We start from the raw sequence: 12,341 nt of genomic DNA, 5'->3' as shown, positions 1-12,341 counted from the left end.
TAAATAATTTGTCGATAAGAGAAATATTTGATTTTGATACTTAATAATCTTGTTGTCCAAGAAATATAGGTTAAAGAGCTTGACTAAGTGATTAAAGTTTGGTGAAAGCCTAACGTATATTAACTTATTGACTTGTTTATTCAAATAATCATATCTTGACAGGTTATATCACCGGAGTTTTAGTCACAGATAAGCCAAAAACTTAATTTCATGCAGTCAAACAGTTAACTGGAGAATGAAGGAAATTTCACAGCTTATGTAATAATTTGTTTCATTACACGCCTACGTGACTTATTCAAACATTTGCACAGAATTTATTCTAATCTTTCCAGTTATTCTATGACACATACATTTATTCTCGTTAATTAGTCCAGTGCAAGCTTGAGCACGTTTTGTACATCTGTGTATAATAGTACGTATATGCATATCCCATTCCTGTATTTCTTACATGATTTATAAAACCTGTCACCTTACTATTCTCTGAGTCGGTGTACTACCGAACTTCAGTGATTTGTACACTCTGTAGACCTTTTATTTGTTTGTCTGTCATTCGACATCAGCATGTTTGAAGTATACGTACAAGTCGTGCTTGACTTTTATTATCTAAGTTGTATCAACATGATTTTTCGACAGAATGTATACGAAGTAAGTAGGATATACATTTCATTAGTCTGAAAATATGTCTTCTGTCTAGTTCACTTATTTATGGAGAACAATTCATTCTGACCAGTCATATCAATTAACATAAGTCTATACAGCATGAATGTATCTAAAGTCAAGTGAGGAAACTGAACAAATTTATCCCACTTTAAAAAAGATAACTAGTCCTTTACAAGGTATCATTACCAAGGTTTGATTTGATAATTTCGAATGAATTGAGCATTGGGTAGATTGTTATAAATAAATAATATATTTGTAATATCCTAATGAGTAGAAAATTAGATTTTCTGACGTTTCGTGACTTAGTGTAAGTCACTTCTTCAGAGAATAAATAACCAAATTAAAATTAATCCAAGTTTAATTTGGTTATTTATTCTCTGAAGAAGTGACTTACACTAAGTCACGAAACGTCGGAAAATCTAATTCTCTACTCATTAGGATATTACAAATATATTACTTATTTACAGCCCTTTACAAGTTTTTAAAAAACTATTTTGGGAAAACTTAACTAAGCTCTGTATGAAAATATTTGATTTATAGTTTATAAAAACGAATGAAAGGAATTACACAGAAAATAAGGTCCAAGTCACACGATTAAAGTCAATTCTATCCAATAACAACATTAGCTATCGTTACCATCCTATAATATGGCCATGATAGCATTCCATATTTATGTACAAACAAATAAAATGAACAGTTCTACATGTACAGTTGCATAAAATATATGTAAAAACAGGATTATTAACAGTCAAGTTATCAAATTATGTAGTATGAATATATTATACAAAAAGTTAATACTTATTCAATCCTTATAAGTATAAAGTGTCAATAAGTAGGACAGTAAATTAATTATAATCATTATTGGAAGCAGACATCAAAAGGATGAATTGCAACTGAAAATAACTGCAAAGGATTGCTCATGACAGTGTTGGCTGCAGAATGCTGGTGGACGACCTATGCTCCTCCACGATGGGTAACAGGCATAAGCATGTAAATATTATTATTATTATTATTATTATTATTACTCAATAATTTGGCATATTTAATTGAACTGTCATGCTATAGACACGAATGTAGGCAAAATATAATAAAATCCTGAAATTGACGAAATTGATTACAGTATTTTTAATGTGAAGTAAATCTCGAAAAGGTGTATTTTTCTTATTTAAACAGGGAAAGTCATGTAACTTTCAATAAAAAGACCAATGTGAATGAAAAGTAAAGCCTGGAAATACAATGTAAGTTACAGTATTTAAATAGTATCATGTTTCTTCTCTAAATTACTTACAACACTATTATTATGATTATAAAACTGCTCAGTAGTTCAAGGAATAAAACTATTATTTGGTCTATGAGATTATTCATTATATTTAGTTTATCTTAGTCCACTATTATATAAATCACTACCGTCATAGAATATATAGATTTCCCATCCAACCAATGTGATCACTTAAATTACAGCAAGTACTATTCATAATTAGGTGGTGAAGACTCAGCATTATCAAACCATGAACAATAAATACATACTAACTAATTGTAGCATTTCATAGCGGAGCAAAAGAGAAAAGTGTTGAAGTAAACACGAAGAATATAGGCAAACAGAAATATTATTTCTAAAATACCAAAGCGAAGGACAAATAAACAATGGAACAAATAGCAAACTGGTCAGAAACGATTAAATTCTCACTACTTGAAGAAAAAATAAATACGAAATATATCTTTGCACCGATGACATCATACTCAAACGACTGTATCTAGTGTTCTCCTGTAAATATAAATCAGATGTAAGTTTTGCTTTGGATCTTAGATACCTCATTCTACTGCGAAATAGATCTATGTTAACTTCGTTTTCAAAAAACTGAGACTACTATTATTTAATTTTGTTCTAAATATAGAAAAGCGAAACATTACTTCAAGCAACTCGGTGTATTATATTTTTGCGTTGTTTGTGGAACCATCATTGTGACAGAATTTGCATATGCATATAATTTTACATAAATAGTAGAAATCAGCTGAGTGAACACATACAATCATTGTTGAGTCAGATGATGAAATATACCGTCTAATCCTGATCACCTAACATGGGAAAACACATCAATAAAGTAAGTTTAATCCAGGAACAAACTGTTTGACTATATACATAGTGTGCAGTAGAAACTGTTCCAAAACGTATAACCATATATACAAAACACAATACGTATATAAAATCTAACACTTATCACCTTTGTTCTGTAGACAGGAAGTCCTGGGTTCGAATCCCGGTTCTGGGATCGTGGATACACACTACTTAGGAGTCGCACGCTAGAATGAAAAGGCAGTCTAGTGCTTCCAATTTTCGGATGGCTGTCTGATTTAAATCGGTTTGTGATTTCATTGAAACTCAACAATCTCCACAACCTCAGACTGACAAAAATGTTTGACGTATTATGATTCCCACGTAGTTAAAAAGCGATAATAAGGAAAAACAGACTATGTTTAGATTTTGTAATGTAACTTTTATAGCTTATTAATTATCAGAATGTCTTATGATTTAAAATCTCTCCTAGGTTTTATCAAATCATCCGTTTTCTGTTAGGCTTTTCTAAATCATGTGGATTATCCTACGCTCCAGCATAAGAATACAACAAAGTGAGATTTACGAAATATTCTGTAGTTTACTATTGAAAATCAAGGTGCATAAAGTACATTATATAAATAGCCATGTCTAGTTGTCTAGGCCTAAGCAGTTATTTATTTATCAAAAGGGAACTAGATTTTACCAATAGCAATAGCTATCGTAAGAAAAATAGTTTAATTCATAAAGATACTGTGAGGAGCATTAATGCTTAAGCATTTGACGCATAAAGGGACAAATTACTTACATTTCTAAACATTTCTAAATGGTAATAATAACTTTACTAACAAGTAGAATTCATGCTGTTCAAGTTTGAAATGGGACTCAAACTACAAAGTTATGAATTCGTATGAAATCATAATCATTCATATAGGGTTAAAATCTCTACTACACGAATAAATAACTACTGCAGTATCGAGTAAACAATATCACTACTAAATAATTTATTCTCATTAAATTATCAAAAGTGTATTCAGAAAAATAATTATCATGTTCATTATCTTTATATTAAAAAAAAACTCTTACCAATTTTGAGTAGTCCTTTCCATTGAATAGCATTGAGTCCAAAAACAACAAGACTAAAACCCATCGTTGCACCTACAATACTATGTGTGCCAGAGACTGGAAGACGGAAGAATGTAGCAACCAAAAGCCAAATACAAGAACCTATAGACAAATGAAACAAATATAACAGAAAATGGTAGAAAAAGGTTACTCGAAATAGTGAATACCTCCGTAAACTCTATCAGTATATGTATAATTCTATGAATACAGTTTACTGATGATAAAAGCTTATGATTATCAAATACATCCACTTAATGTCAATTATTTGATATTCGAGTTTAATTAACTGATATGCGCCCGTCAGAATAGAGATTAAGAAAACTGTCAGAAGTTATCTTTTAACCATTATACTAACTATGCTACATACCTGAAATAATCTCAAAATGTTAGAGTTAATCCCAAATTGAATAATACATAATAACAGTGTATACATTTAACTGCTTGTCATGAGTTCATTAGACCCAATATTACAGGCTTTGAGCAAACATAACATTTGCTAAACAAGTATACAAATATCTAATTGGTTCGTTTTTATTCAATAAAAATAAATAGCATTAAAAAATATGCCTATCACAAATGCAACCAATAATAAATTTTGATAAGTCACAAATTATTTTACAACAAAGATTATTTTAACAGGAAATTAGCAATCACCTTGAGAAAAGTAAATATTTGTTAAGAACATGGAGTATAAATGTGCCAACTTGACATTAAAACTATAATCACAAAAACTACGTTGGATTCTGCACACAGTTTCACTCAAACATAGGATAAAAACTAACAAATAACTTGACAATTATTTTATCAATATTGTAATAAGTACGTCATTGTTTTGGAATAATAAAATCTCCTTTTAAAACTGACTAAGTATTTAAGATTTTTAAAGTTGTCATCAAATGTTTTATTGTGCAAAAGACATTAAACAGTTTGGTAACAACTGTAATTTAACAGTTGATATTAGTCAATCACAACGTAGAACCTATACGCATGTACATCGGTTCAAGTTGCCATACCCGAATAGCACAGAAAGATGAAGTTGTTGTCAGGCCAGATCCTAAAATAGTAGAGGTAGTAGCAGTATCAGTGGTAATAGGCAATATTGGACATCGAAGATATGACTCGAAAAGAAAATATAAATTAGCAGAATAACGACAAAGAATGGATGCACCTGAGCCGTTCCAAACGATTTAGAGCCATGTCATTCAACGTCTCCAACCATTGATTACGATAATCATGTAACCGTCGACCAGGTAGTACTTATTAACACTAGTTAAATCCAGATGTCAGTGACTCCATGGATTGATGTCATGTTTTGGTTTGGCTGCCCCATAGCTTCCCTCCAGCCTACTCCTGCACCAGAAAACATCGACTGTCGAGGTAGGCGGTGGTTGGGCATACGCAACACATGTCCCAAACACCTCAGTTGATGTAGATTTATTAGATAATCAATCGGTTTCCTATCTTTGCCTAGTACTCTATTCCTAACCCAGACATTGAATATTCCGTGATCTCAAAATACACTTCTAGTGGCATTATATCTAACTCCAGTTAGATCGTTTCTGATTGTTATCGAGATATATACATGTTGCCAATCCTCGACTTAACTCGCGTTAGTGAATAACGGAATTAAAGTAAGACAAATACAAGAATGAGTTTTGAATAAGTATATTTTGTACAATCATTGATCGGAATAGACAATCAGAAAGACGGAGCGAAGGAAGAGAAGAGGAGAGAGTGAAACGAAACGAACCGGAGAAGATATGTCAATCAAATCAACTGAACCAAGAGTTACTCAATATTTCTAGTCAGACAAAAAACAGGTTACAGACATGTGATGAGTCGAATAACAAATGCACACACATACGCTTACATAAAAACGGTCAAGGTTGATAAGCGAATAATTAACAAAGTCAAAAATGTGACTCAAGGAGAATGAATGAATTGGCCTGTCCGAAAGCTAGAATAAGCTATATGGGCTTGACATAGTGCCAGCCACGTCAAAGCCCCTGTAGAAAATAGCGAATTAACCTTAAAATGTCTGTTTTCGAAATTAACACAGAAGATGTGTGCAGTTAACGTAAACAATAACTAGCGAACAAAAATTGTACTGTATCTGATAGAGTAGTGTCGCGTAAGAAGTGAATGTATTGTCATACTTATGTAAAAAGTACATGAATATTGTAAAGATGGGGAAAAATGGAATGTTAGCATGCGATTATGAGCAAATTATCAAGCGTACAAAAATCAACATACATTTATTTCGTGACTGTTTGAATGATTAAATGACACGTTCGTATGAGCGATTCAAAATATCGTGAAAACAGAGTGATAAATCGTTCATGGGTATGACAGAGAAATATACCGTGAGAATAAGTAGGTTGCAAGTTGTCTGATGTATGAGCAGGTAGTAAATATATCGGAAATATATGACATGTGATAGCCATATATCCGCAAAAATGAAAGATAATAACCAAGTCATTGATGCGATAATTGACCCAGAACAAAATAAAGATGAGATATCCTAGCAAAAAGCTTATCAGAATTAAAGGCATCCACAGACATAACAAATGATATCGAAATGAAAAATGTTTGGTATAGCATTAAAATGATCTCGCCTAAGTAAATGTGTGTAAAAATAGGGCGGAAATGGCACGAAAAAATTGAGCGGACTCACTCAAGACAGGAAAGTTTTACGTTATTGAATAATAGAAAACAGTCCAGTGAGTTTCAAATGTTATAACGTGAATGGAATGTTCATAAAATTATAATTTCTTCGGTGAGTGATATGATTGTGTATATGTCATAATCCAATGTCAGCACGAACAAAAATAATAATTCCACGTTAGGTGATGATATGACATTAATGTAATCATGAGAATATGATAATTATAGTCATAATGGGACGATCCATCAAAACGATAAGTGAGCAGAGTTGACACGAAGACAAAGTACATATAGGATAATGCGATCTGAGCATGTCCATGTCGCTGCTGTACCGGTGATGATGAATGCATCGGATTAGAGATTAAGTCGTTTGAGTTCCTCATCTACTAAGTCAGCCACTTTGTCCGTTTATCACACCCATAGAGTTCGAGATGTACACCGTCTGTCCAGATTTGCAGGATGCGTTTGGTCCGAAATCGAACTTACAACTTTATTAGTGTGATGATGATATCATCTATGAGGTTATCGAGTTCTTCCTGTCCCGTTTAGCTGGACAGCACACAAGCGACTGTTTATTCGAGTCCCGTCTAGGAAAGCCTGTTTTAAGTTGGAATTTAATGCTAGACCTACACCAGCGAGGTCACGGGAACTAGCAGTGGGGTCTCCAGTCACTTTTAGGGCAAATCGTCCCGATTCTTTATACTGACAAGGTGAGGTCAAATGAATGACTGTACTTGGACCCTGTATGAGCGTTTCGGAGACGCATTACACGTTGATAGCGCGAGACTCTAGGGTTTTAGCTAAAGGAGCATGTTGTGTCATCCGACACAAGGTTCGAATATTAAAAGCTCCAACATATAGTTTAGAGCATAGTTTCAAGAGACCAGAAATAACATTTCGTGAACTCAAATCATTAATGTTAGTGGCACGTGGTGATAAAGATAAGTTAGAAGGGTTATTCATTGGGATGAAAGAATTATTAGGAGATAAAGGAGTGGTTCCATCGTCAATAAGATGACCTCGGGTGCTGATAGTAGTATTAGAATGGTTGTCACTTCCCGGTTGCCCACACCGCAGAAAGATATTTCTTCTTGAGGGACCTGAAAAGGATGTTGAATTAGTGGTGGTCTTGGAGAACTAGGAGTGTGACCACAGAGCCCAAAGGACAACTGCTTAAGGCCAGTTGCGCACGGGCTTTATATGGGACGTTTTGATGAGTTTGCTTCGCACTTCAAAACGCCTTACCGCCGGATGCAGATGCTGGTTGTCCGAAGAAAACACTTTACTGCACCCACACTCCACTACAGTCAGCAGTACGATCTGGCCTGCGGGCCTTAAGTTGCTGCTTTTAGCATTACCGTCTTCCAACCGACCTCCCTGGTGTGGCAGCACCTAAAGAAACAAGTGCTTACCCCGACATAGTTCAGTAGAATCATCACGATAGGCAAGTCTGACCACCACATCGATAGCAGCTATGGTCGAGCGAACGTTGATATATATAAAGTAAAATAGCTCATTATCACTAGGAGAATTATTATCATATCAGTTTTATTTAATTCATGTATAACTGTTAGCACCAGAGATTAAATGTAGTTCATTACTTTTGAAATCCAGAAAAAAAGTTATATAGTGAAAAAAATACTATTTTCATAGACCTACCACCCAGAGCAGCAACCTGTCCGGCCATTAAGAGTACATGCCCGTTGTCGATGGTTTGAAAAAGTTCGACACTAACAATACCTTTCCGTATGGTATTGGAAACTTTAGCACCTGAAGAAGCACGCACGTATATATATAACCAAACTAAATTTACCTAAAAGAACAGAACCGCTTAATTCACAGATTGTAGCAAGAATACAAGCTTGTTTCAGTGTTAATACTTTGGCCCCAACACTAGTCCCGAATGAATTTGCCACATCATTTGCACCAATTCCAAAAGCAAGAATAAAAGCTATTATGAAACCAACGACGACCATCCATATTTGGTCTTCAGGGATCAACATGGTTCATAAGAACCAAAGACTGCAAGATAAGATCTTAATATCACACGCTCAAGTAAACTGGTGGGTTGAAAAATAGAAAACAGATATATTGTAGATGTTTGCTGATAAACAAAGAAAAACACCAAAGATATATGTATATCTGGTTATACGAACCAAGGTTATAACTTAGATGGATGTAGACCTTCCCTAAGTTTCTAGAGATAAGCTCAAAATGATAAAACAAGATGATCTATTAGATCACGTGAACACTTCTTTAATTTCAAGACTCGAGCTAGCGTATAACGTTATGAGATTTCATGCATTCATGTCAGACATTTTTTCGCCTAAATGTCCAGTTTTGTAATTTTCCCATACTGTTTCTATAAAGTATCGAAGCAAAAAGAGGAAAAATGTATTCCATAAACTTCATTGTTTGTTGAGCTGGCTTTATAAAATGTAGTCACAAATTTATTGAAAAAGTACACATTATTGAGTAGACGATCGACAGCGCCACAGTATTACTATATAGATCTACCCCGGAATTGGTGACACTGGTAGTAATCATGAGCATGTTTGATAACGTATCTCCACTTCAACCCAAGATTTCATCTCTTGAGTAATCGAGAGCTCTATAGACAGTATCTACAACAATCACCCACTAAGTTCTAAGTTCAACTCTTAAGATGTTAGTGGGTTAGCCATATGAGTAAACATACAGGTAAACAACACACTCTAGGATTCAGGTACATCCTGTTTAGTTTTATGATTACCACATCAATTTAGAAGAGGTTACGCGGGTGACATGTTAGTTATCCTGAAGAGAGATCACTTGCAAATATTCGTAGGTTGGTCGACGTTAACAACTACAGCAAATTTACAATTAAAGAAACAGAAGACAGGGTCTTGTTCTTTGATATTTTAGGCAACAGAGTAAACAGAGGGACGTAAAAAACAAGTATGGAAAAAACTAAGGTACACAAAGCAAGTATTAAAAGCTACAACAGCATACAAAACGAATTATGTTCAGACACTAATCACAGAAGTAAAAAAAAAACAACTCTGGCAACCAAGAAACAGATCGCCCTACGATGTGCGAAACTCATCTCAGAAATCATCACAAGGGCTCTAAAGCTCTTTGGAATAACCGTCGCCCACAAACCAATGCAACCACTCTATTTCATTCTATACAGACCAAAAGACAACAACAAAAGAAGAGAAATGAGACATCATTTACAAAATAAATTGCACCAACTACGGGACCTATCACACTGAACAAATTGAACGTCCTCCTCATCTATCCATAAATGAACACGGATCAGCAATAGAGAGATTATTTATTTATTTATTTGGACACATGAATATTGGTACAAGAGAGCGCCAATATATATGCGCCACACAAAACAATGAAAATTCGAGAGGAATACAAAGAAAGAAAAAAAAAGCTAAGGAGCGCAACAAAAAAAGAGAGAACGATAACGAAGAGATTGGTGTACGGTAATGTGCTAGTAATCAGGGAACGCAAAGGTACAATCGGAAGAAATCTTTCAGGTAAGGGAGACAGAACCACTTTTTATGAAGAAAGTAAAAGAAGGTTACAGCAGGATCGCCACTGGCTTCTATTCTGAGACATATCTGATAACGTCTCTAGCCACTGTGTAGCACCATCTCTCAGACCCCAACCAGGGAGTCGTGAAGGACCAACACAAGCCAGTCCTTTGCAGCTTTCTTTCATGCCACGACACCATGTCATGCACTGACCACCTCTCCGCTTCTTCCAACCAGTCCCAGAGTCGGCAAATAATGCACGACGTGGAATTCTCTGGGACGACATTCGGAGAACATGTCCAAGCCACCGAAGTCGGTGTTTCAAGATGGTGACACTAATTGAATTATCATCTCTGTGCCCGAACACACGATGCCGAACCTCTGCATTACTGACATGGTGTTGCCACTGATATCGACATATGTAGACAACCATGGACGTGAGTTTAACTAGAGAGAATTCGAAACTATCTGCAAGAGAAATCCCAAGACGGCCAGGGAACCTCCATGGGGAAAACACTTAAGTCCGTTGGGAATAAACAGGTGCATTGATGTCCACCCAATCTACGAACCTACATGAAATAGGCCAATTAATCATAGTGTTAGATTTCAACCAGCAAAGACAGTCGATACGAATACAACGACAAATGAAGGTAACAAAGTGTACGAAGGTACCAAGTAATAAACATGGCCATGGGAACAGATAGATGTAGTGTTTGTGGAACAACCAGAAATCTCACTTCTACGTGGAGTAGGGGTTTAAGACTTTGTCCAGAATAACAACTAAAAATCGACAGTCAAATCACCTAACTTACAAAACAAAACCACCAGAAATTAGTCCATATGGCAAACTTTACTGCTACAGAAGCATAACATAGCTCATTACATCAGAATATTTACAAACAAAATTGGTAGTAAACAGATAAAAGTTATTCAATGCACTAAAATTTTACTTCATTTGAGGGTTTAATTCACAAGCGCCACCAAGTTTCCGTCAAAGTCTTAAAACGAAGAAAAAAAGATCTCACAGAAGCTGGTGTTACTTTAAACAACAGGGAAATCGTTGAAAAGCGTCTTGAATTCTAGTAAATCATTAATTAGACCTGAAAATCCAGTGTTAAACAGATTTCTAGTTGGATTTTATTCGTTCTCTTAGACTGCTGTTCCGATGTTTACTTTTATAAAACTTCCGGTGATGTCATTTTTACCACGTGGTTTTTATCTTTGTTTATTGAACTTACTGGACTGATATGAAGTTTGATAACAAGAATCAACACACAACCGTATCGAGTTCTACGCTGAGATTATTGACAAACTAGTTTCTCCTGCATTATATCACCTATATTGAGAAATGGGTGGAAATTCTAAACAATTTCAGCTTTCTTAATTTATTAATTCATTGGATATACTCCCGATGTTTGTGATATATAGCTGATGTAAATACGCCTATTTAGTTCTTGGTAATTAACGACCTCAAGAACAGTCAACGAAGCCAAACAAGATAGTTATTCAGTTAATTAAAGATAGTACAATGATAAAACTAACAGGTAGCGGCATAAGTGTATCAGCCATATCGGCATGTAATTACAGTAATTTTCATTTGACTTTTACAGTAACTGAGTACGGAACAAGACCAATCAAATTGGCGAGATGTAGACAAAACAATAAATACGAATCCCTGTGTTACTGAATCATTCTATCAATCCAACATTTACATGAGCTGGATTACATTAGTGTATCATCATCAAGCCCTTTTTGGAACCCATTGTCGATACATTTCCATCACATAGACCAACTCAGAATTTTTCGGTACAAATCTATGAGGAAACAAATGACATACCGTGATCTGACTGCATGTTATACGTGATACGGTAATTAATGGTTGTCCGTCGAGCAACGTTAAAGTGACCTTGAAAATGTCAACCTACTAACTAGGACTAGATAAGGGTTATAAACCTGTGTGAGTAATTAGAATTATGATTTACAGTTGATGGTTAGAGTTAGGAATTTTTCTTCGGGTTTTCATCACGAACTGACATCAGCTATAATGCCAAAATAGTATTTAGACGATGGAGTGTTTGAAATTCGCGCTAAAACCCGAGTCCTGTTATCGCAGATCTGATTGGTTCATCCACAGATTGTAGTTTCGCCTAACAATACATGGACAGGAGATTTTCACGTAAAGTGCTCACCTGAAAACCGTATACTTCAAGCACCTAGAGAAGATACCAAGCGACAGATTTTTTCCACTCGTAATTGTAGAAATGTACTGGTTGCTAACTTTTCGGCTTTTTCTGAGGCTTTTTGAGTCTTCT

General features: G+C 35.0%; 1 protein-coding gene across 2 annotated transcripts in view; it reads right to left on the bottom strand.

Annotated features, from left to right (window-relative positions):
* The window catches only part of MS3_00002036 (uncharacterized protein), a 38,958-nt gene extending 26,617 nt beyond the window's left edge, over positions 1-12,341 (bottom strand). Inside the window, exons 1-5 of one of the 2 annotated variants that reach the window (XM_051209590.1) lie at positions 12,012-12,341; positions 11,867-11,963; positions 8,316-8,562; positions 8,162-8,272; positions 3,800-3,940 (exon numbers count right to left, since the gene is read on the bottom strand). In XM_051209590.1, coding sequence (XP_051075050.1) covers positions 3,800-3,940; positions 8,162-8,272; positions 8,316-8,505 — 442 coding nt within the window. In that variant the 5' untranslated portion in view covers positions 8,506-8,562; positions 11,867-11,963; positions 12,012-12,341. Of the gene's footprint in view, positions 1-1,859; positions 2,737-3,799; positions 3,941-8,161; positions 8,273-8,315 lie in introns of those variants that run through there. The other variant, XM_051209591.1, reaches the window with a different exon arrangement.

The sequence above is a fragment of the Schistosoma haematobium genome, chromosome 1, assembly GCF_000699445.3.
Source record: "Schistosoma haematobium chromosome 1, whole genome shotgun sequence".
Taxonomy (NCBI): domain Eukaryota; kingdom Metazoa; phylum Platyhelminthes; class Trematoda; order Strigeidida; family Schistosomatidae; genus Schistosoma; species Schistosoma haematobium.
The sequence above is the reverse complement of the archived record's forward strand: the minus strand, read 5'-3'. Positions and strand labels throughout refer to the sequence as shown.